The 24,521-nt window shown below is 46.2% G+C and overlaps 1 protein-coding gene across 1 annotated transcript in view; it reads left to right on the top strand.

The window, feature by feature from the left end:
* Positions 1–24,521, top strand: part of LOC139265921 (spermatogenesis-associated protein 16-like) — a 281,978-nt gene that overhangs the window by 74,895 nt on the left and 182,562 nt on the right. Inside the window, exon 3 of the mRNA XM_070883514.1 lies at positions 18,258–18,403. Within this exon, the coding sequence (XP_070739615.1) occupies positions 18,258–18,403 (146 nt within the window). The remainder of the gene's footprint in view (positions 1–18,257; positions 18,404–24,521) is intronic.

Below are 24,521 nucleotides of genomic sequence, written 5' to 3' on the forward strand. Positions count from 1 at the left end.
TTGTCTTGGGTTTCTCTGCCCTCCACTTTTCCTCATCTCCTTTCTGTCTTTTGCTTTTGTCTCTTTTTTGTTTCCCTCTGTCTCCCTGCATTGATTCCCATCCCCCTGCCATATTAGTTTAACTCCTCCCCAACAGCACTAGCAAACACTCCCCCTGGGACATTGGTTCCGGTCCTGCCCAGGTGCAGACCGTCCGCTTTGTACTGGTCCCACCTCCCCCAGAACCGGTTCCAATGTCCCAGGAATTTGAATCCCTCCCTGTTGCACCACTGCTCAAGCCATGTATTCATCTGCGCTATCCTGCGATTCCTATTCTGACTAGCACGTGGCACTGGTAGCAATCCCGAGATTACTACTTTTGAGGTCCTACTTTTTAATTTAGCTCCTAGCTCCTTAAATTCGTTTCATAGGACCTCATCCCTTTTTTAACCTATGTCGTTGGTACCAATGTGCACCACGACAACTGGCTGTTCACCCTCCTTTTTTAGAATGTCCTGCACCCGCTCAGAGACATCCTTGACCCTTGCACCAGGGAGGCAACATACCATCCTGGAGTCTCGGTTGCGGCCGCAGAAACGCCTATCTATTCCCATTACAATTGAATCCCCTATCACTATCGCTCTCCCACTCTTTTTCCTCCCCTCCTGTTCAACAGAGCCAGCCACGGTGCCATGAACTTGGCTGCTGCTGCCCTCCCCTGATGAATCATCCCCCTCAACAGTACTCAAAGCAGTGTATCTGTTTTGCAGGGGGATGACCACAGGGGACCCCTGCATTACCTTCCTTGCACTGTTCTTCCTGCTGGTCTTCCATTCCCTATCTGGTTGTGGACCCTTCACCTGCGGTAAGACCAACTCGCTACACATGCTACTCACGTCATTCTCAGCATCGTGGATGCTCCAGAGTGAATCCACCCTCAGCTCCAACTCCGCAACGCATTCCGTCAGGAGCTGGAGGCGGATACACTTCCCGCACACGTAGTCGTCAGGAACACTGGAGTTGTTCCCACATGGTACAGGAGGAGCATAACACGCGACCGAGCTGTCCTGTCATGACTTAACCCTTAGATAGGCAACAACAATGCTAAAGTTTACTCACTGTTATAGAAGTGAAAAAAGAAAAACTACTCACCAATCACCAGCCAATCACTTACCCCCTTGGCTGTGACATCACCTTTCTGTTTCTTTCTACTTCTTTGCCTTCTCCCTGTAGCTGCACAAGTACGCCTTTTATAGGCCTCCGACCCCGGACTCGTGCCTCACCAACTGCCGCCGCCTCTCGCTGCCGCCAAGCCTTTTATAGGCCTCCGACCCCGGACTTGCGCCTCACCAACTGCCGCCGACTCTCGCTGCCGCTGGGCCTTTTATAGGCCTCCGACCCCGGACTCGCGCCTCACCAACCAACCAGTTATCTATCCACGTCAATACATTACCCCCAATCCCATGTGCCTTAATTTTGCACACTAATCTCTTGTGTGGGACCTTGTCAAAAGCCTTTTGAAAGTCCAAATATACCACATCCACTGGTTCTCCCTCATCCACTCTACTAATTACATCCTCAAAAAATTCTAGAAGATTTGTCAAGCATGATTTCCCTTTATATGCCTTGGATTTAACACTATCCCTAATTTCCGTTGTTAGCCACGCTTGAACCACCTTCCCCGTTTTATTTTTAAGAAAAGAAGGAGAGAGAAAATTGGTAATTATAGACCGGTTAGCCTTACATCAGTAGTGGGGAAAATGTTGGAATCAATTATTAAAGCTGAAATAGCAGCGCATTTGGAAAGCAGTGACAGGATCGGTCCAAGTCAGCATGGAATTATGAAAGGGAAATTATGCTTGACAAATCTTCTGGAATTTTTTGAGGATGTAACTAGTAGAGTGGACAAGGGAGAACCAGTGGATGTGGTGTATTTGGACTTTCAAAAGGCTTTTGACAAGGTCCCACACAAGAGATTGGTGTGCAAAATTAAAGCACATGGTATTGGGGGTAATGTACTGACGTGGATAGAGAACTGGTTGGCAGACAGGAAGCAGAGAGTCGCGATAAACGGGTTCTTTTGTGAATGGCAGGCAGTGACTAGTGGGGTGCCACAGGGCTCAATGCTGGGACCCCAGCTATTTACAATATACATTAATGATTTAGATGAAGGAATTGAGTGTAATATCTCCAAGTTTGCAGATGACACTAAACTGGGTGGTGGTGTGAGGAGGACGCTAAGAGGCTGCAGGGTGACTTGGACAGGTTAGGTGAGTGGCCAAAAGCATGGCAGATGCAGTATAATGTGGATAAATGTGAGGTTATCCACTTTGGTGTCAAAAACACGAAGGCAGAATATTATCTGAATGGCGGCAGATTAGGAAAAGGGGAGGTGCAACGAGACCTGGGTGTCATGGTACATCAGTCATTGAAAGTTGGCATACAGGTACAGCAGGCGGTGAAGAAGGCAAATGGTATGTTGGCCTTCATAGCTAGGGGATTTGAATATAGGAGCAGGGAGGTCTTACTGCAGTTGTACAGGGCCTTGGTGAGGCCTCACCTGGAATATTGTGTTCATTTTTGGTCTCCTAATCTGAGGAAGGACGTTCTTGCTATTGAGGGAGTGCAGGGACTGAGTCCCGGGATGGCAGGACTGACATATGAGGAGAGACTGGATCGAATGGACCTGTATTCACTGGAGTTTAGAAGGATGAGAGGGGATCTCATAGAAACATATAAAATTCTGACGGGACTGGACAGGTTAGATGCAGGAAGAATGTTCCTGATGTTGGGGAAGTCCAGAACCAGGGGACATAGAGTAAGAATAAGGGTTAAGCCATTTAGGACTGAGATGAGGAGAAACTTCTTCACTCAAGAGAGTTGTTAACTTGTGGAATTCCCTACCGCAGTGAATTGTTGATGCCAGTTCATTGGATATATTCAAGAGGGAGTTAGATATGGCCCTTACGGCTAAAGGGATCAAGGGGTATGGAGAGAAAGCAGGAAAGGGGTACTGAGGTGAATGATCAGCCATGATCTTATTGAATGGTGGTGCAGGCTCGAAGAACCGAATCGCCTACTCCTGCACCTATTTTCTATGTTTCTATGTCTATCCTAGCCAATTCACGTCTCATATTGGGGGTGACTTACCAGATAATGTTTGGGCTTTCCTTTTGTTCATTACTTTTCTCTCATCTTTTCCCTTGTCCCTCTTTCTTTCTGCTTTATAGGTCCTGTTATGGTTTTTTCTTCCTCTGAATATTCCTGTTTTTGCAAGTATGGAGGAGATGATTGGGTGTGTAGATGGGTAGAAAAAGGCAAAATATTGTTTGAGCAGGCAGATAGAGAAGGGAAATGTCGGTAGCTTAGATGGACAGGTAGGGAACGTTTACGATATTTCTCCAGGATTGCTGTCAACACTGAATTAGAGCCCCCCCCCCCCCCACCCCATAATCAGAGTACATTCTGAAGGGTTAATCATAGAATCATAGAAATTTACAGTACGGAAGGAGGCCATTTCGGCCCATCGTGTCCGTGCCGGCCGACGAAGAGCTATCCAGCTGAATCCCACTTTCCAGCTCTTGGTCCGTAGCCCTGTAGGTTATGGCACTTGAAGTATTTTTTAAATGTGGTGAGGGTTTCTGACTCTACCGCTCTTTCAGGCAGTGAGTTCTAGACCCCCACTACCCTCTGGGTGAAGAAATTTCCCTTCATATATCCTCGAAACCTCCCCCCAATTACTTAAAATCTTTGCCACTTGGTTGTTCACCCCTCTGCCAAGGGAAACAGGTCCTTCCTAGCCACTCTATCCAAGCCCCTCGTATTTTTATACATCTCAATCAGGTTTCCCCACAGCCTCCTCTGTTCCAAAGAAAACAGACCCAGCATCTCCAATCTTTCCTCATAGCCAAAATTCTCCAGTCCAGGCTATTGTGTTCCAAACACAGATGAGGCTGCACACAGGGAGGTTAAAGTAACAGTGACCTCAGTCTTTATTAAGACACTCCAGAGTGAGGAACAGGCCTTAGGGGCCGGCTTATGTACAGTGCTCCCAAGGGATGCTGGGATCCCTTGGGACTTCATGGGGATGAGTTCCCTGGTGGCGGAACATGGGAGTGCATGCTTTACAGACACACAACATCACTCTCCCGCAAAATCAAAGTGAAAACTATTTACAAGATGAGGCAGTCGGGAGCCTTTCTTTCCCTGGTGGACTGCCTCGGTACAAATGTCTGTTCTGGTGCGTTGGCTGTGCCCTCGCTGGACTGGCATGTTGTTGGCACTGCAGGGCTGCTGGGTGAGCCTGGCCTTGCTGAGCTGTTGGGCGTGATGGGTTCGATTTCCTGGTCCGGCGTGGTGACGTTGATCCTTTGGGTATGTGTTGTGGGCTCGAAAAAGGTGATGTCTGCTGTGGGTTGTTCAGGACAGTCTATGAACCGCAGCCTCGTTTGGTCCAGGTGCTTTCTGAAAATTTGTCCATTGTCTAGCTTGACTACAAACACCCTATTCCCTTCTTTAGCTATCACCGTGCCCGCGATCCACTTGGGACCATGTCCATAGTTTAGCACATAAACAGGGTCATTCAGATCAATTTTCCGTGACACAGTGGCGTGACCGTCGTTTACATTTTGTTGCTGCCGCCTGCTCTCTACCTGATCATGCAGGTTGGGGAGAACCAGCGAGAGTCTGGTTTTAAGTGTCCTTTTCATGAGTAGCTCAGCTGGGGGCACCCCTGTGAGCGAGTGGGGTCTCATGCGGTAGCTGAGCAATACTCAGGACAGGCGGGTTTGATGTGAGCCTTCTGTGACTCGTTTAAGGCTCTGTTTGATGGTTTGTACTGCCTGCTCTGCCTGCCCCTTGGAGGCTGGTTTAAACGGGGCCGAGGTGACATGTTTGATCCCATTGTGGGTCATGAATTCTTTAAATTCGGCACTGGTGAAACATGGCCCGTTGTCACTGACCAGTATGTCAGGCATGCCATGGGTGGCAAACATGGCCCTCAGGCTTTCAATAGTGGTGGTGGCGGTGCTTCCCAACATTATTTCACACTCAATCCATTTTGAAAAAGCATCCACCACCACCAGGAACATTTTACTGAGAAATGGGTCCGCATAGTTGACATCGATCCTCGACCATGGTCTGGAGGGCCAGGACCACAAACTTAGTTGTGCCTCTCTGGGCGCGTTGCTCAACTGAGCACATACGTTGCATTGCCGTACACAGGACTCTAAGTCAGAGTCGATACCGGGCCACCACACATGGGATCTGGCTATCACTTTCATCATTACTATACCCGGCTGTGTGCTGTGGAGATCCGAGATGAACGTCTCCCTGCCCTTTTTTGGTAGCACTACGCGGTTACCCCACAACAGGCAGTCTGCCTGAATGGACAGCTCGTCCTTTCGCCACTGGAATGGATTGATTGGTTCTTGCATTTCAACGGGGATGCTGGCCCAGCTCCCATGCAGTGCACAGTTTTTTTACTAGGGACAGCAGAGGATCTTAGCTGGTCCAAGTCCTAATCTGGCGGGCCGTGAGAGGTAATTTATCATTTTCAAACGCTTCCATGACCATCAACAAGTCTGCGGGCTGCGCCACCATCAACAAATTTGCAGGCTGCGCCATTTCAACCCCCATGGTGGGCAATGGTAGCCGACTGAGAGCATCCGCACAGTTCTCGGTGCCTGGCCTGTGGCGGATGGTATAGTTATACGCTGATAGAGCGAGTGCGCACCTTTGTATACGGGCTGAGGCATTGGTATTTATCCCCTTGTTTTCAGTGAACTGGGATGTGAGGGACTTGTGATCGGTTTCCAGCTCAAATTTGAGGCCAAACAGGTACTGATGCATTTTCTTTACCCCGAACACACACGCTAATGCCTCTTTCTCAACCATGATGTCGGCCCTCTCGGCCTTAGACAAGCTCCTGGAAGCATAGGTGACAGGTTGCAACTTCCCCGCAACGTTAGCTTGTTGTAATACACACCCGACTCCATACGACGACGCGTCACATGCTAGCACAAATCTTTTACAAAGGTTATACAATACAAGCAGCTTGTTGGAGCATAAAATGTTTCTGGCTTTCTGAAAAGCAATTAGTTGTATTTTTCCCCATACCCAGTTCTCACCTTTGCGCAATAACACATGTAGGGACTCTAAAAGGGTGCTTAACCCTGGTAGGAAGTTACCTAAATAGTTGAGGAGTCCCAGGAACGACCGCAGCTCCGTGACTTTCTGTGGCCTGGGTGCGTTCCTGATAGCCCCTGTCTTGGCGTCTAGACCTCCCCAAATGCATTTACGTCACACTTATCCGGATTGAATTTCATTTGCCACTGTTCCGCCCACCCAACCAGTACATCGATATCTTCCTGCAATCCGCAGCTTTCTTCTTCATTATCAACCACACAGTCTATTTTAGTGTCATCTGTAAACTTCTTAATCATACCCCCAACATTCAAGTCCAAGTCATTGATATATACCACAAAAATCAAAGGACACAGCACTGAGCCCTGCGGAACCCCACTGTATACCGCCTTCCAGTCACAAAAACACCCATCAACCATTATCCTTTTCTTCCTGTCTCTGAGCCAATTTTGCATCCAACTTGCCACTTTGCCGTGGATCCCATGCGCTTTTATTTTCGTGACCAGTCTGCCATGTGGGACCTTATCAAAAGTTTGACTCAAATCCATATGCACAACATCATACTCACTGTCCTCATCAACCCAACTGTTGCTTTCAGAGGGTGGAGATTATACCGATGCCCATGGTCGGCATGGAAGAAATGTAAAAAATGTAGGTGTCACTTGCCTACCCTGGTGAGGTCATTGAACTTCTTTTGGTACAGGTCTGCTATCCTGTGGGTGGTGACAGGAGTGACACAGTGCCTTCTGCTTCTGGATGGCACGCATACCCAAGAGCCTCTTGGCTTCAATTTGATCCAGAAGTCCTTGGAGGTTTGAGTATATAAAGTTCTGTGTGATTCTCCAACATCAAAGAGCCAATACAGGCCTCTTTTTATGGTGTAAGAACCTATGATTCTATACTTGGCACCATGCCCTGTTGCCTTGTCTGGCTGCTTGGTGCAGGTGCTTCTGCTCTTGATATAATTTTAGAAAAGTATGATGAAAGATTGAACAGACATACAATGAAGTTATCTGAGAATCAAGTGAATGAACCAAGCAATGTTTCTTCCTTACCTTGTGGTCCCCCAGTCTGAAGCTGGTGTGCAGGCAGAACTGTCTTTTTAAAGACTACACTCCAACTTCTTTGGACTCCAGCTAATTACATCCATTGCACACAAGATTTAAGCCAGTGACTACTTCAATGGGTATGCAAATGAGCATATCCAGGAAACTCTCGTGTATCGTTCTCTCCAGGCCACCGGTGCAACTCACCACAAAGAAATTCACCCTATGTTTTTTTTTTAATTTTTAAGTGGTATGAGCATTTTTAAGGAGTTAGCAAGATATGTGCATAGCTACATCAGAAACTATTCTGTGGAGACAATTCTCTGTAGTTCAAGAATTTATTATAGGTTCCTGCTCACGAAATTAAAGTAGCAATATGATCTGCACAATATGATCTGCCTGTATGTGTAGTCTGAATTTAAATCCAGTGCCTGAAGATGATATGGTTCCTTCTTTTGCCACACTTATTTTTATTCCTCTAGTTCTATTAGATCCATTCCACCTGCCATCACACATACCATTCCCCAGTTGGGAGATCAGGGGCTGGATTTTGTATCGCAGACCTGCTCAAAAGTAGGTAAATGGTAGCAGGAAACTGAGAAAGTCAGGTATACTGTTGCCTCACTGCCCCATCACTGCTGTGATTGTCACTGGCCATCTTTTCTCCACCTACTGCATGTAATAGTTCGAGGACAAGGCTTGGGTTCCTTCCCCACTTTCCTCCATCCACCCCAGTTATTGCTACCCCACGGCCTGCCTGGGTGGTAAGCTTAGGATAGTAGTTGTAAAGGTCCAGACTAACATTCCCTTTAAGCTGCGTGGCTGCACAGTGCTCTGACCCCTTTAAATAGAAAAACGAGGCATGCACAGAATTTTGAATGGCCCGTGCAGCTCATTAAAGGGGTCATGCAGGCCAAAATTTTGATGCAGGGAAAGTGCCTGATAGAGGCCTCCATTCTCTATATTTCACCTCAGAAACCTACATTTCCAAGCCCTGGTCTAGACTGAGACCAAAAAAACTCTGGGGAGATACTTTGTTGGGGTATTTTCTGCTCTTTTTTTATTTGTTCATGGGATGTGGGCATCGCTGGCAAGACCAGCATTTATTGCTCATCCCTAATTGCCCTTGAGAAGGTGGTGGTGAGCCACCTTCTTTTACTGCTGCAGTCCGTGTGGTTAAGGCGATATAATTCCAAGTCAGGATGTCGTGTGACTTGGAGGGGAGCATGGTGGTGATGGTGTTCCCATGCGCCTGCTGTCCTTGTCCTTGTCACAGGTTTTGGAGATACTGTCGAAGTAGCCTTGGCGAATTGCTGCAGTACAACTTGTAGGTGGTACACACTGCAGCCCACAATGCGCTGGTGGTGGAGAGAGTGAATGTTTAAGATGGTGGATAGGTGTCAATCAAGTGAGCTGCTTTGTCCTGGATGATGCCGAGCTTCTTGAACGTTGTTGCTGCTGCACTCATCCAGGGAAGTGGAGAGTATTCCATCACACTCCTGACTTGTGCCTTGTTGATAATGGAAAAGCTTTCGGGAGTCAGGAGGTGAGATACTCATCGCACATTACTCAGCCTTTGACCTACTCTTGTAGCCGCAATATTTATGTGGCTGGTCCAGTTAAGTTTCTGGTTAATGGTGACCCCCCCAGGATGTTGATGGTGGGGGATTCGGTGGTGGTTAGACTGTCTCTCATTGGAGATAGTCATTGCCTGGCATTTGTATGGTACGATTGTTACTTACCACTTATCAGCCAAGCCTGAATGTCATCCAGGTCTTGCTGCATGTGAGCATCGACTGTTTCATTATCTGAGGAGATGTGAATGGAACTGAACACTGTGCAATCATCAGCGAACATCCCCACATCTGACCTTATGATAGAGGGAAGGACATTGATGTAGCAGCTGAAGATGGTTGGGCACAGGACATAGCCCTGCAGCAATGCCTGGGGCTGAGATGATTGGCCTCCAACAACCACAACCATCTTTGTGCTAGGTATGACTCCAGCCAGTGGAGAGATTTGACTAAAATTTTACGAGGTCTCCTTAATACCACTCTCGGTCGAATGCTGCCTTGATGTCAAGGGCAGTCACTCTCCTCTCACCTCTGGAATTCAGTTCTTTTGTCCATATTTGGACAGGCGGAACCCAAACTGAGTATCAGTGAGCAGGTTATTGGTGCCGCTTGATAGCACTGTCGACGTTACCTTCCATCACTTTGCTGATGATTGAGGGTAGACTGATGGGACAGTAATTGGCCAGATTTGTTTTTTGTGGACAGGCATACCTGGACAATTTTCCACATTGTCCAGTAGATGCCAGCATTGTAGCTGTATTGTAATAGCTTGGCTCGAGGCGCGGCTAGTTTTCAGCACTACAGCAGGGATGTTGACGGGGCTCATAGCCTTTGCTGTATACAGTGCGCTTAGCCGTTTCTTGATATCACGTGGAGTGAATCTTTAATTCTTGTTCTGCTACTTTTATTGGTTCAGCTGATGTTCCTGAATGGTAGCAGTGGCCTCCATCTTGGTGGTGGGAAGCCAGCCAGGATCCCTTTCTGCATCATTATGACCCTGTCCAGGGAATTGGGTTGAATTCGGAGGAGTTGGCAGAAGTCTCACCTTACCGTTATTCGTCCCCAAAGAGGAGCATCCAGCCGCAGACATGCTCATAATTCTTTACAGTGTTGTTTGGGACAGGTCATTCCAGAGCTTTTTAATGAACAACCACGCCTTGGTTTGTGGATCAATGACAACCAATCACTCTGGAAAAGACAAGCAAAACTGTGGTGTCATATAACATTTGTAATTGTTTATAGAATGGCATAGGATAAATTCAAGAGATTACTTCATCAAGAATAGAGATCAGTACTGCCCAATTGCCATTTTAACATTTTTTTAAATAATTAATCAATTTGGGTATTTTAGATCAAAGAGGTGATCTAACCTGCTGACATTTGAAAGGTCCATTGTATGAATAGATTTTGCCAACGAATTGTTGTTTCCGATTACCAAGGTACCAAAACACATAAAATATGTATCAGGATAAAGATATTAATTTCCATATCAAATGGTTTTTGGGGCTTTTTTAACATCACTCGAAAAAAATAATGAAATGATTTATAAATAATTTAGGCAGACAAATACTTGTTTTCCTTTCATAAATGTTTGAGAGATTTATAAGGTTTTAAATCCTCTCATTTTTGTTTAAAACTTGCTCAGCAACCTTTGCCTCTTCATATTTATATATATATATATAGAGAGAGAGAGAGAGAGTTCCTGTTCAGCTGCTTGTAGTTGACTCCATTGCAATATCACATAGGCCGGAATTTGACCGACGCTGAGAGGACAGGACTGGAGGCGGCTTAGCTGTCAAATTTGAAATCATTGACAACAACTTGGGATCCGGCTGTCAACCTGCCTCAATGCTAGTCTCCCAGGAGTCGGGTCTGTCAGCATTGAACAGATCTGACACCAAGCGCCAGGGAATGCAATTTAGATTGTTAAGAGCTTGTTAACAGGCACTTAAAAACTATTTTAAGCTCAGCTTTAGATTTTAAGAGTTCGCCAACAGCTTCCCCGCTGCTCGGGGATCATGTCAGGTAAGGAGGTGGGGTGTTCTGTCAGTCTAGTATGATTTCTTAACCTGATAGCTGCAAATCATCTATAAAAGCCCCCATTCTATGGGCCCAAGTTTCGGCCTCAGTTGCTCCTGATTTTTTGGAGCAACTGGTGTAGAACGGGGTATCTTAGAAATTCAAATTCTCGGCATTTAGTTTGCTCCAGTTCTAGTCAGTTAGAACAGTTTCACTTTGGAACAGAATTTTTTTTTTCAAAAGGGGGTGTGTCCGGCCACTTACGCCTGTTTTCAAAGTTTCGGCAGTGAAAACTTACTCCAAACTAACTTAGAATGGAGTAAGTGAAGACTTTTGTACGCTCGAAATAACCTTGTCTACACTTTAGAAAATCAGGCGTAGGTTACAAATCAGGTGTAGGGAATGGGGAGGGGGGTGGTTTAAAGGGAAGTTTACAAACATTAAACACTTCAGTTTTACAAATAAAGAGCCATCATCAATAATAAATGATAAAAACATCAATAAATCAACCAATAAATCAATCAAAACAAATTAATAAGAAATTATTTTTTTTTAAATCAATAAATAAAACATTTTCTACTGACCGACTGCAACACCGGGAGCCCTCCAACAGCGTGCTGGGATGCCCCCGCCCACCCACCCCCACCCAGTGTGTCTCTGTCAGTGTCTCTATCTCTCTGTCTGTCTGTGTGTGTCTCTCACTCTCTGTCTGTCCGTGTTTGTGTTTCTGAGCGAGGGGAGGGGGTGGAGTGGGGCAGGGGGAGGGTGGGGGGAGCAGGGGGAGGGGAGGGAGGGAAGGGGGAGGGATGGAGGAGAAGGGGAAGGGTGGGGAGGAGGAGGAGAAGGGGAAGGGGTGGAGGAGGAGAAGGGGAAGGGGGCGAGGAGGAGAAGGGGAAGGGGAGGAGGAGGAGAAGGGGAAGGGGGGAGGAGGAGGAGAAAGGGAAGGGGGAGGAGAAGGGGAAGGGGGGGGAGGAGGAGAAGGGGAAGGGGGGAGGAGGAGAAGGGGAAGGGGGGGAGAAGGGGAAGGGGGGAGGAGGTGAAGGGGGAGAAGGGGAAGGGTGGGAGGAGGAGAAGGGGAAGGGGGGAAAGCAGAGGGGGGAAAGGAGAAGGGGGGGAGAGAGGGGGGAAAGGAGGGAAGGGGGAAAGGAGGGAAGGGGGGAAAGGAGAAGGGGGAGGGAGGCTGAACGGGCCCGGCCAGGCCCAAGACTTCGGGCAGGGCCCGTCCCCAGCACCAGATTTACTGGTAGGTGGCGTTGGGTCAGGTCGGGGTCGGGAGCGCGGGTCGGGTCGGGGGGAGCGCGGGTCGTCGGGAGCGCGGGTCGGGTCCGGTCCGGGGGGGTGGGGTGCGGTCGGGAGCACGGGTCGGGTCGGGGGGTGGGAGGAGGGAGGTCGGGTTGGTTCGGGTAGGGGGGGAAGGAGGGAGCGCGGGTCGGTTCGGGTCGGGGGGGCGGGGGGGAACAGAGGGAGGTCGGGTCGGTTCATGTCGGGGGCGGGGGGAGGGAGGTTGGGTCGGGTCGGGTCCGGGTGGGGGGGGGGGGTGGTCAGGAGCGCGGGTCGGGGGGGTGGTGGGAGGGAGGTCGGTTCGGGTCGGGGGTGGGGGGGAGGGAGGGAGAGGGACGTCAGGTCGGGTGGGGGGCGGGGAGCGCGGGTCGGGTCCAGTCCGGGGGGTCGGGTCCGGTCCGGGGGTTGGGGTGGGGGGGGGAGGGAGGCGGGAGTCGAGTCCGGTCGGGAGGAAGCAGGAGCTGGGCATGGGAGGCAGCCTTATGCACGTAGCCCCAGTGAGGCCATTCGGCCAGGGCTAGGGGCTGCGTGATTCGGGCCCCTCCCACACCGTTTTGGGCGCCTGGAGCTACTGTACATGCGCGCCCACTGTAGCGCATGTGCAGAGGTCCTGGCATTGTTTTCAGCGCAGGGACCTGGCTCTGCCCCTACAGCTCGTGCTGCGCCGCGCCCGACTCCAGAGGACCAGCAGGGAGCCGGAGAATACGTAAGTTTTTTTTTAGGCGCACTTTGTGGCGCGAAAAATGGGCGTCCAGGTCGGGGCTGCGCCGTTCTAGGCGCGGCTCAAAACTTGGGCCCGATAGGTGTTAACTTTCCATGGTTAGAAACTGTTTCTTACTGCATTTGGAAGACAGATTGAGCTTTATGCAGCTTTCAAGTGTTTGGAGCAAACTCTCTATCCAGTGTCACCAGATCACTTCTGTCAACTTAACCTCAACTGCCATCTATTCTATCAGCATCAGTGCCCTTGAAAAAATCTCACCTTGGTCCTCAGAATCCCAACACGATCACTTCCAACACCAGCATCACCCGGTACACCAGCAGCACCAACAACAACACCAACTTTCTGCACAATCAACAGATGCTGCACAGGGCATCAGCACCTGACCACATTCTGCCTGGAATGCCAGGGATGGCCTCATCATGGCCAGATTTACTTCACTTGATGCTGTACACCCTGGCTGCCACATGATGCACCAAGTTGGCACAACCCCACACCAACACCATAAAGCCTCCCTCCAATGCACAAGCCATTCCTTTCATACGCATCACCATTGCAGGAGGTACCATTATGTTTCTCCATTTACTGCAACTCACTAAGCCACTTCCAAAGATGTACACTAATCTGTCCAAGAAGGCAAATGTTGAAAATAAAAGATGTCAATGTTTGACAACAGATTAACAGAAACTTTAAATGAACATTGGGTAAAACACCCAAGTGCCTACTCTTGTGTGATGGTTGGTATGCTTGCACTAGGATAAGAGTGGGTGAGAGGGGTGGCTAATGAGATGGGGATGTGATAATGTAGCTGAGAGAGAGGGATGGGTGGAGGTACAAGGTAAATTGGTGTGAGTAAGGATATGCAGGAGTAGGGTAGGGAAGGCAGAGTGATGGGGATGTGTAGTGGCACAGCAGGATGAGGTTGAGTGTGGCTTTGCCGTAAAGTTTCGTGATCTACTGAGATCATTGAAAGGGTTGCGCCACTGCAGCCAGCTCCTCCTGATGACATCCCTGCTTGCGTCCTGTGTAATAAGAATTAGGAGCAGGAGTAGGCCATTCGGCCCTTCTAGCCTGCTCTGCCATTCAATAAGATCATGGCTGATCTTCTACCTCAACTCCACTTTCCTGCGCAATCCCCATATCCCTTGATTCCCTTAATATTAAAAAAACCTATCACTCTCTGTCTTGAATATACTCAACGACTGAGCATCCAAAACCCTCTGGGGTTGACAATTCCAAAGATTCACCATCCACGGAGTGAAGAAATTTCTCCTCACCTTAGTCCTAAATGGCCGACCCCTTATTCTGAGACTGTGATCCCTGGTTCTAGATACCCTAGCCAGGGGAAACATCCTCCCTGCATCTACCCTGTCAAGATCTGTAAGAATTTTGCATGTTTCAATGAGATTACTTCTCATTCTTCTAAACTCTAGAGAATATAGGCCTAGTCTACTCAGTCTCTCCTCAGAGGATAATCCCCCCATCCCAGGAATCATTCTGGTGAACCTTCTTTGCACTCTATGGCAAGGATATCATTCCTTAGGTAAGGAGACCAAAACTATACACAATACTCCAGGTGTGCTCTCCCCAGGGCCCTATATAATTGCAGTAAGACATCTTTACTCTTTTACTCAAATCCTCTTGTAATAAAAGCCAACATACTATTTGCTTTTTTTAATTACTTGCTGTACGCCAGCAATGTGCAACCAGGTTGAATTGGTCTCCTGGGAAGGGAAGAGAACCCCCCCCTGCAAACATATGGAGAGAGCCATGTAAGAGTGTGGGTCCAGCTGTGCACCTTTGTGCAGTGCTTATCAGTGTTTGCAGCACCTCAATGCTGTAGAGCACTGACAGCACAACTGTCAATATCAATTTGGACATGGTTCCTTTAAGAAAACTAGTTGATGATGCGTCATCAAATCAGAACCATTTGCTTTTAATTGGCTGGGAACCTCACCCAATCATTGTGTGATCACTTTAACAGAGCGGGATGGAGCCGGCAGCAGGCTGAGACCTCGCTACAGACACCCGCCACACCGAACCCGCCTTGATAGGCAAAATCGCGGCCATAGTCATTGTGCCATAATTTTTCTTTAACTATGCTCAACTATAGCCAATCAAAGATTCAGGGCATCGTTTGGTATTATTTTTATAATATAGCATATGAATCCTACGTTATATTTATTGACAATGACACTATACCCATAGCCCTGCAAATCTAACCTTTTAAAGTATCTATCCAATTTCCTTTTGAAAGTTACTATTGAATCTGCTTCCACCACTCTCAAGTGCATTCCAGATCATAAATCGCCATGTAAAAAAAAAAATCTCGTCATCCCTCCCCCACCACCCGGTTCTTTTGGCAATGACCTTATTCATCACTCTCTACATGAAATAGTTATAACTGCTCTGTTAATTCACCTTGCTTCTTCTGAGCTTTATCTTGTAGCCCAAGTTGTTCTTGGGGTTGTCCTTTGGTGCATAATATTGATTTGTAAACTGTCCTTTGTTTAACAAGATTATAAGATAGGTATGTATGAGGAGAGCCATTTGGTCCATCCGTAGGAACATAGGATTGTGCAGGACTGGAAATGATCATCCAGGTGCCTCTATAATTCAAATCCAGAATATGCAGCACACTATCCGTACCATGCGGTCTTGCCAAATGCCTGTCCAACTCCCTCTTAAAATTACTGGTGCTATCAGCCTTGATCGCCTCCTTGGCAACTAATTCTAAGCATTCATAGAATCATACAGCACAAAACAAGGCCATTTTCAAAATCGGGCCTGTGCTAGCTCTTTGAAAGAGCTATCCCATTAGTCTCATTCCCCTGCTCTTTCCCCATAGGCCTGCAAACTTTTGCTTCTAAAGTACATATCTAATTCCCTTCTGAAAGATGCTATCGAATCTACTTCCACCACCACCCGTTCAGACAGTGCATTCCAGATCATAACTCGCCATCTAAATAAAATTTCATCTCCTCCCCGCCACCCCCCACCCCCATGGTTTTTTGCCAATTACCTTATAATAATCATCCCTCGCTATGTGAAATAGTTATAACTGCTCTATCTAGTCACCTTCCCTCCTCTGATCTTCATCTCATGGCCCTCGTTGTTATTCTTGGCACTGTGGTAAAAACAATTCTCAGAGTTTAAGTCTGGGTTTCCATGAGTGTTTCCACTTGTGGGGAAGAGCAAAACGAGAGGCCATCAATATAAGATAGTCACCAAGAAATCAAATAGGGAATTCAGAAGAAACTTCTTTACCCAGAGAGTGGTGAGAATGTGCAACTCATTACCACAATGCCAGCATGGACTGGTTGGGCCAAATGGCCTGTTTCTGTGCTGTATATTCTATGTATTTCTATGTAATGTCAATACTCTTAAGGATCTTAAATATCTCAATAAGTTCCCGACTCAGGCTTCTCTAATTTAAACAAATGCTGTTCTGTAGTTTATCCTTGTAGCTCCTGTGTCCAGTGGCAGTTAATAGATGGGTAACCCTTTTCCAGTGCCAATGATTGGAGAGAAATACACTTGTGTGCAGGTTTATTCTCTTTCAAAACCTGCAATGTATCTATCACATCATTATCAGTAATTGTTATCATCATCATAATTTCCAAGAAAATCGACTCTCACTTCCAGGAGAAAGTTAGTAGCTTTTGCTGTGAACGCCAATGCAAAAAAAACATTCAGGATATTCAGAATTTCCTGGTTGCCCAATACCATATCCCCGTGGGTGAAGACTATTAAAGGCCCTATTACTTTTTTGACTCTTTGTTTGCTATGGATGGCCTATAGAAGCCTTTTTTATGTTCCCACCAACCTCATTGTCTATTTTTGTCTGTTTAACCAATTTTTTTAAACTGTTCACCCTATTATTTTATGCCCTTATTCCTTGCATTACCTCCTTTGTAACCCACATAGATTGCCTCTTTTCCTATTGTGTTTCTTACCCAGTGCTATAAATTTGTTTTGTAATATCTGCATTGTGCATTTAAAAGTATACCACTTCTCCTCCATGCTTTAGCCACCTATAATACTTAAAATATCTATATTATAATCCTCATTACCAGAAGATGGCTCCAGATTACTTACTTTTATTCATAATACTTCCTGCAGTCTAGCTCCATCAACTGCTTCACTGAAGTTTCATGTTCAGCCATGAACTCATTGAATGGCGGTGCAGGCTAGAAGGGCTGAATGGCCTGCTCCTGCACCTATTTTCTATGTTTCTATGTTTCCTCATTCCCCCAAAATCCTCCTTCCTAAAATTGAATCTTTGTTATGTTCTCTTTATTCATAGTTAATTCTTCTTGCCATGATTTACTGTTGTCCCCACTAAATCACCTCAGTTCAATGCCGAAAATCCTAAGTTTTCTCCAGTCCTTTTTCATAATCCTCTGACACTAACGATCAGTATTCTGCCTTATCTATATGTTGCTTCTAAGGCCCTCCACTGCCTTGTCATGCTGCTTGTCCAAAAGCCCATTGTCTTTGGTCCCCGCCACAAACTCCATTCCATAGCCACCGACTTCGTCCCTCTCTCTGACCCGTGTCTGAGGCTGAACCAGACTGTTCACAAACTTGGCATCCTATTTGATCCTGAGCTGAGCTTCCAAACCCGTATCCTCTCAATCACCAAGAGCACCTACTTCCACCTCTGTCTCTGCTCCTGCCTCAGCTCATCTGTTGCTGAAAACCCTCAACAATGCCTTAGTTATCTCTAGATTTGATAATTCTAGTGCTCCTGGCCAGCCTCCCATCATGCACCCTCTGTATACTTGAACTCATCCAAAACTCTCCGTGTCCGTATCCTAACTCACACAAAGACCCATTCACCCATCATCCTCCCAGTTCAGCAACGCCTCGATTTTAAAATACTCATCTTTGTTTTCAACTCCCTCCATGGCCTCGCCCCTTCTCATCTCTGTAACCTCCTACAGCCCTACAACCCTCCGAGATCTCTGTGCTCCTCCAATTCTGCCCTTTTGTGCATCTGTGATTTCCTTTGCTCTGCCATTGATGGCCATGCCTTCAGTTGCAATGGCCCTAAGCTCTGAAATTCCCTCCCTAAATCTCTTTTTCCTCTATTAAAACACTTCTTAAAATCTACCTCTTTAACCAAGCTTTTGCTCACATGTCCTAATATCGCTTCATGGCTCGGTGTCATATTTTGGTTGATAATCACTCCTGTGAAGCCTTGGGACGTGTTGCCATGTTAAAGGTGCTATATAAATGCAAGTTGTTGTTGTTGACTGTGTCTCACCAGAACTGGACACAGTACTCAAGGTATGTCTGACCAGAGCACTATGTAGTCTAAGTGTGACTTTGTAACTTTCCTTGATTTGTACTCTACTGTCTGGAAATCTGAATGGAAAAGATTAAGTGGTCTTCAATGTATTACAGAGTTGGAATAACTATTAAAAAATATTGTTCTTCCTATTTTACAATTGCTAATATAAACTCTGAACATTATTTTTCTTTGTATAGCTTTGTAGTAAAGGAGCAGTTCTGGGAAACCCATTTTATGCATCTTATGAAAAGATTTCAAGCATTGCCAGTTTTATCGAAACTAAGCTTGTAACCTGCTATCTGCGCATGAGGAGACCAGATCTAGCTCTTAATCATGCTCACAGGTAAACTCTATTGTCTGTTATTGACTATTATAATTATTCCCACCCTGCCTAAAGTAGAAGGGCTTTATGTGGTTTGACTAAGAAAATTGTTACTGAAAGTAACTAAAGTGACTAAAGTAAATGTTGGTCCCTTAGAAGATGAGAAGGGGGATTTAGTAATGGGAAATGTGGAAATGGCTGAGACCTTAAACAATTATTTTGCTTCGGTCTTCACAGTGGAAGACACAAAAACCATGCCAAAAATTGCTGGTCACGGGAATGTGGGAAGAGAGGACCTTGAGACAATCACTATCACTAGGGAGGTAGTGCTGGACAGGCTAATGGGACTCAAGGTAGACAAGTCCCCTGGTCCTGATGAAATGCATCCCAGGGTATTAAAAGAGATGACAGAAGTTATAGCAGATACATTGGTTATAATCTACCAAAATTCTCTGGACTCTGGGGAGGTATCAGTGGATTGGAAAGCAGCTAATGTAACGCCTCTGTTTTAAAAGGGGGGCAGACAAAAGGCAGGTAACTATAGGCCGGTTAGTTTAACATCTGTAGTTGGGGAAAATGCTTGAAGCTATCATTAAGGAAGAAATAGCGGGACATCTAGATAGGAATAGTGCAATCAAGCAGACGCAACATGGATTCATGAAGGGGAAATCATGTTTAACTAATTTACTGGAATTCTTTGAAGATATAACGAGCATGCTGGATAGAGGTGTACCGATGGATGTGGTGTATTTAGATTTCCAAAAGGCATTCGATAAGGTGCCACACAAAAGGTTACTGCAGAAGATAAAGGTACGCGGAGTCAGCGGAAATGTATTAGCATGGATAGAGAATTGGCTGGCTAACAGAGAGTTGGGATAAATGGGTCCGTTTCAGGTTGGAAATCAGTGGTTAGTGGTGTGCCACAAGGATCGGTGCTGGGACCACAACTGTTTACAATATACATAGATGACCTGGAGGAGGGGACAGAGTGTAGTGTAACAAAATTTGCAGATGACACGAAGATTAGTGGGGAAGCGGGTTGTGTAGAGGACACAGAGAGGCTGCAAAGAGATTTAGATAGGTTAAGCGAATGGGCTAAGGTTTGGCAGATGGAATACAATGTCAGAAAATGTGAGGTCATCCACCTTGGAAAAAAAAACAGTAAAAGGGAATATTATTTGAATGGGGAGAAATTACAACATGTTGCGGTGCAGAGGGACCTGGGGGTCCTTGTGCATGAATCCCAAAAAGTTAGTTTGCAGGTACAGCAGGTAATCAGGAAGGCGAATGGAATGTTGGCCTTCATTGCAAGAGGGATGGAGTACAAAAGCAGGGAGGTCCTGCTGCAACTGTACAGGGTATTGGTGAGGCCGCACCTAGAGTACTACGTGCAGTTTTGGTCACCTTACTTAAGGAAGGATATACTAGCTTTGGAGGGGGTACAGAGACGATTCATTAGGCTGATTCCGGAGATGAGGGGGTTACCTTATGATGATAGATTGAGTAGACTGGGTCTTTACTCGTTGGAGTTCAGAAGGATGAGGGGTGATAATATTAATACGGGTTCTTTTTCCCTCAATCTGTTTCAGTGAATACACTGAGGCGAACACCAAAGCAGCTTATAACAAAGCAGTCTTTATTAATTGTTTCACCGGCCGGGCCTTATCAGAACAAAGGAACGCTCTCCCTCAGAGTGCGCCCACTTCCCTCGGACAAGCCCCGTTACAATGTAGGGGCGCAACGGTTATACACTTTCAGTATGTAATATAATTGAGGGACATTCAGTTCACCCTATCCTTTGTGATCCCTCCTTCCCTTTGTCCATGCATGAGCTGATACCTGGCCTTCCTTGCCCAATTAGATACGGGCAAGTGGTTACAGCAACTTTTTCTCACAAAGAGCTTTCTCACCCATTGCTTGTAAATGTTATAATTTTACTGGCGTGACTAGTAATTAAGACCTTGAGCAAGTCTGTTATTTGTGCTGATGTTGTAATATTTGCAGTCTGACATTCTTTTAGTTATTTTTCCATGATTCCTTTGTTCACTTCACTGTCTCTATTTCTTATACATTTTCTCACATTCACATTCCCCCCTTTTATCATTCCATGATAACCCTGGTGACTATTCCCGGAGTATCGCATTCAACCGTTCGCACTCTCTTTCCTGATCCTCCTTGTCAAGTAGGTCTTTAGTTTGCTGGATCATAATCCGGGAGCCCCTGGCCACAAGAGGGTTTGCTAATCTTGCCATCATGACTTTACAACAAAGGTTAAAGCAACCAATAATCAAGCAACAGGTAATTATTACTACGATGCGAATAATCGCTCCATGCATTAGATACGATCCCCAGGATCCACCTAATAGCCAATCAAACCAGCTAGATCCTCCTGCTGGCGTGGATAACTTCTTTACCTCCCTTCTTATGTGATCAGCGAGATTGGTTATGTTTTCTGAATTATCGGGGATGTAAGTGCAACATTCAGATCCTATCAGGGCACATGTTCCCCCTTTCTCAGCTAACAGATAATCGAGGGCCATTCGGTTTTGTAATGCCACGGTCCGTATCGCTACCATTTCGGCCGTGATGCCCTCCAGAGCTTCAGCAGTATAGTTAGCTATCTGTTCCAATACCCTCTCTAGGTTCTGTACTTCATCCATGGTGCGTCCTATCCCGAATGGGAACATCATGACCCCAAAGAACCTCTCGACGGGGGTGAGGGCTCGCCTGTGTCAGCTGGAGGCATGTGCTTTCGCCAGGGTACGTGTTTGCCGCACAAATGGCACCACATATCCCAAATAGCAGGACCCTGTCCATCGCCTAGGTAACCAGGGGTATGCCCTATGCCCGCACACAAAATACGTGCCGTTATACGCTGCCTTTATATATATTGTGTTGGGGTCCCAAAACTGGGCCCACAGACCTCCACCTGTTTTATTCGGAAGGCGAGAGAGGATAGTGACTCGTGCACCTGTTGTGATGTTGAGGTTGTGTGGGCAATCGCTGTACCCTATGATATGTCCCTTTCTGCTGGTGTCATTTCGGGTTAAACATATTCGGTTGGCATCCCCGAGGTATTGGTCAGGACTAAGAATGGGGGTTCCTTTTTGTGGTCATAGGGTGGTTGGTACCATCCCTGGAACGTTTGACTAATGGGGTAACCAGCACTCTCCCACTCGGTGACGTCCCCGTGATTGTCCACGCGGTAACGGTATGATGCTCCTGCTGCCCTCCGTGATCCCTCTCTTAACCCGCCTTTCATCTTTCGTATTTGCATTGGCCCCCCTCCTCTCATGCTAGTCTGGCTCAGAAGCCACTTGACAGTCTCAGTTAGGGTCAGTGGAACGGGGCGCAAAGGAATTCCCCCTTTGAATGTATAGGGATATGTGAGCACACCCAGCAACTAAAAAAGTTCCCATTTCGCGCATAAACATAAGACATAAACAAAAAGGTGTTTACATGGAGCTCTCGCTTCAGTCTCGCTTCCCACGCGCCGCACTTGACGTACACCAACGCTACTCTACAGACTGTGGCACACAGACACAGTTTCATCTTATCGCTCTAGGTTAACAATTACTCGAGAACAAAATGTTTCTTGTAGCGTCTCTATGGACAAGGATAAATAGTCCGAATATTTTGCTGATTCAAAGAGTTCGGTTTTCTCGCCTCTCTTCCCAGGTCACCGTCGGTGTAGCTGGTTGTCTATCACTACGGGCAGGGGTTCAAACTGTTCTCCTCGGGACCCACTCGGTTAGTCGGGACGCTCCTAGGAATGACCTTATTCAGCTATGGAGAAGAGGAAGTCTGGAACAGAAACAGGGGTTAGGACAACCAGTAAAATAGGTTCGTTATGGGGTGACAAGTGTACAGTGGTGCAGATGAACCCAGGTGCTCCTCCCCTTAACCTTGGCGGCGGTGGGGGTGGTAAGCAACACCTGAAAAGGCCCCTCCCATCGAGGCTCCAATCCCTTCCGAATCCATTTCTTAATCAGGACATACATCCCTGGTGCCACGAGAGACGATTCAAGTAAGACTGGGAGGTCGAGGTAAGCATCTCGAACCTGGTTGTGGGCTATTCGCAGAGCCTGAGTCAGGGAAAGAACATAGGTAGTCATTTCCTCAGTCATGTGGTGGAATTGGACAGTGGAGGGGACATTCTGATTCCATGGGGTCCTAAGGGGCCTACCATAAATGACCTCCGCGGGGGTCAGTCTAGCCTTGCCGGTGGGAGTAGTTCGGATCTGGAATAGGGCTATGGGAAGGAGTTTAAGCCAATTGAGTCCGGTTGATGCTACCAGTTTTGCAAGCTTGGTTTTTTAAGAGTTTGATTAGCACGTTCAACTAATCCCGCAGCTTGGGGTCGGTAGGCACAATGCAGCTGCTGGTTAATGCGCATCTGGGAACAGAATTCTTTGTTAACTTGGCCAATAAAGTGAGGGCCATTATCGGAACTCAGTCGAGCTGGGATACCATATCTAGGAACGATTTCCCTCATTAACACCTTAACAACAGTTTGAGCCTTATTGTCCAGGGTAGGGTAAGCTTCGATCCATTTGCTAAACACATCTACTATTACTAACACATATTTGTAACACTGAACTCTTTGCAACTCAATGTAGTCCAACTGCAAGGTCTCAAAGGGATCTTCTGGTAGGGGCGTCTTACCCCAATCACAGGGGACTCCCTTCCCTGGATTATGCTGTTGGCAAACAAGGCAGCGACTACTGATGTTCTGGGCCAGCGCCTGGAGTCTAGGGTGCCACCAAGTGGCCAAAAGCATGTCACTTGTTGTCCTTGTTCCACAATGAGTAGCAAAGTGCATACATTTAATAACCCATAGGGCCAACTCGTCAGACATGCAAGTCTGTTCCGCGGGAGTGGTCCAGAGTTTAGAGACATTGTCATAAGTACATCCATAATCTTTCCACAACAGTTTATCTTTTTCAGGAGCGTTCTCCTTTGCTTTAATGACATCTTGGATGGTTGGCATTGGTTTTTCCCGAGGCTAACTTATCTTTTGCAAGGTTTTAGTCTGACTCATCTTTTATCCATGCATGTCGAGGTCACTCCGTGAAATCGGAGGTCAGGGTTAGGTTGGATTTGTGGATTCCCCACCGTGGGGTACATTGGCTCTTTTGGCACAGGTGATGGTGCTATGGCTGCGCACTGTATTATCTGTCTGTCTTGTCCCGTTTTTTTTTCTCTTTCAGCTTACTTATCTTAGCCTTTTAACTCTTGAATTTGTTTTGTTTGAGTATCTATTTCTTTATTGTATCAGGCAAGTATTATTATGTAAGCTAGTTCTATTTTATTCTGACTATCCCACCATTTCCTTTATCTGTCAGGTGAGTCTTTATTCTATTAAGAAATCCAAATTAATAATGTTCAGTATAAAACGGCTGTCAATGGAAAGGGTTAACTCCTTTTCAGATTTGTAAGAAGAGCTGATGTCATTACGTGACTTCACGTAATCATCTGAAAAAAAAAATCTTTGTGCCTTCAAAACTTGCTTAGAAATTAGGAATCCGTTAAACAGCAGAAATCATTAGTAAAGCCGTCATAATAAAAGCCTTCTCATCAGGAAAGGCAGCATTTTAGATTAAACTCCAATTTTCTTTTTTAACTTCTAATTCAAGTACTTGCCAAATATATTTTTTTTTAATTGATTTAAAACGAGACCACACTTTTTAAAAAGCTATTTGTTTACTGAAATTCAATTTCGTCATCAGCCTCGGTCAATGCAAGGCCAACCATTTGACTACGTAGTCAGTCAATACCTTTCTCAGAGGTCCCAGTGGATCTCTTAGTACGTTTCTTGTGCGTGCATTCTTTTTTTAAGACATCTACGGTTTTAACATGTCCTCTTTCTGTCAATGAGAGTCCTAATTTAATGGCATTTTCCTGCCAACTTGACAGAAGTGATGCATCTTTTCAAACTGCAGTGGAACTTTCTCATAATTTAAAAGCATTATCAATGGAAAGTGTCTTTTATCTCTTCCAAAATTTTTTCAATTAAGCCAATATTTTTATTCACGGCAAATATCAGCTAGTATTTAGTAAGTTATGTCCTTTTCCATCTCAGAACACTTTTTTTTCCTTTCAGCACCTATTTAGTACGTTACGTTTTTTTTAAAGATCT

The sequence above is a fragment of the Pristiophorus japonicus genome, chromosome 6, assembly GCF_044704955.1.
Source record: "Pristiophorus japonicus isolate sPriJap1 chromosome 6, sPriJap1.hap1, whole genome shotgun sequence".
NCBI lineage: Eukaryota > Metazoa > Chordata > Chondrichthyes > Pristiophoridae > Pristiophorus > Pristiophorus japonicus.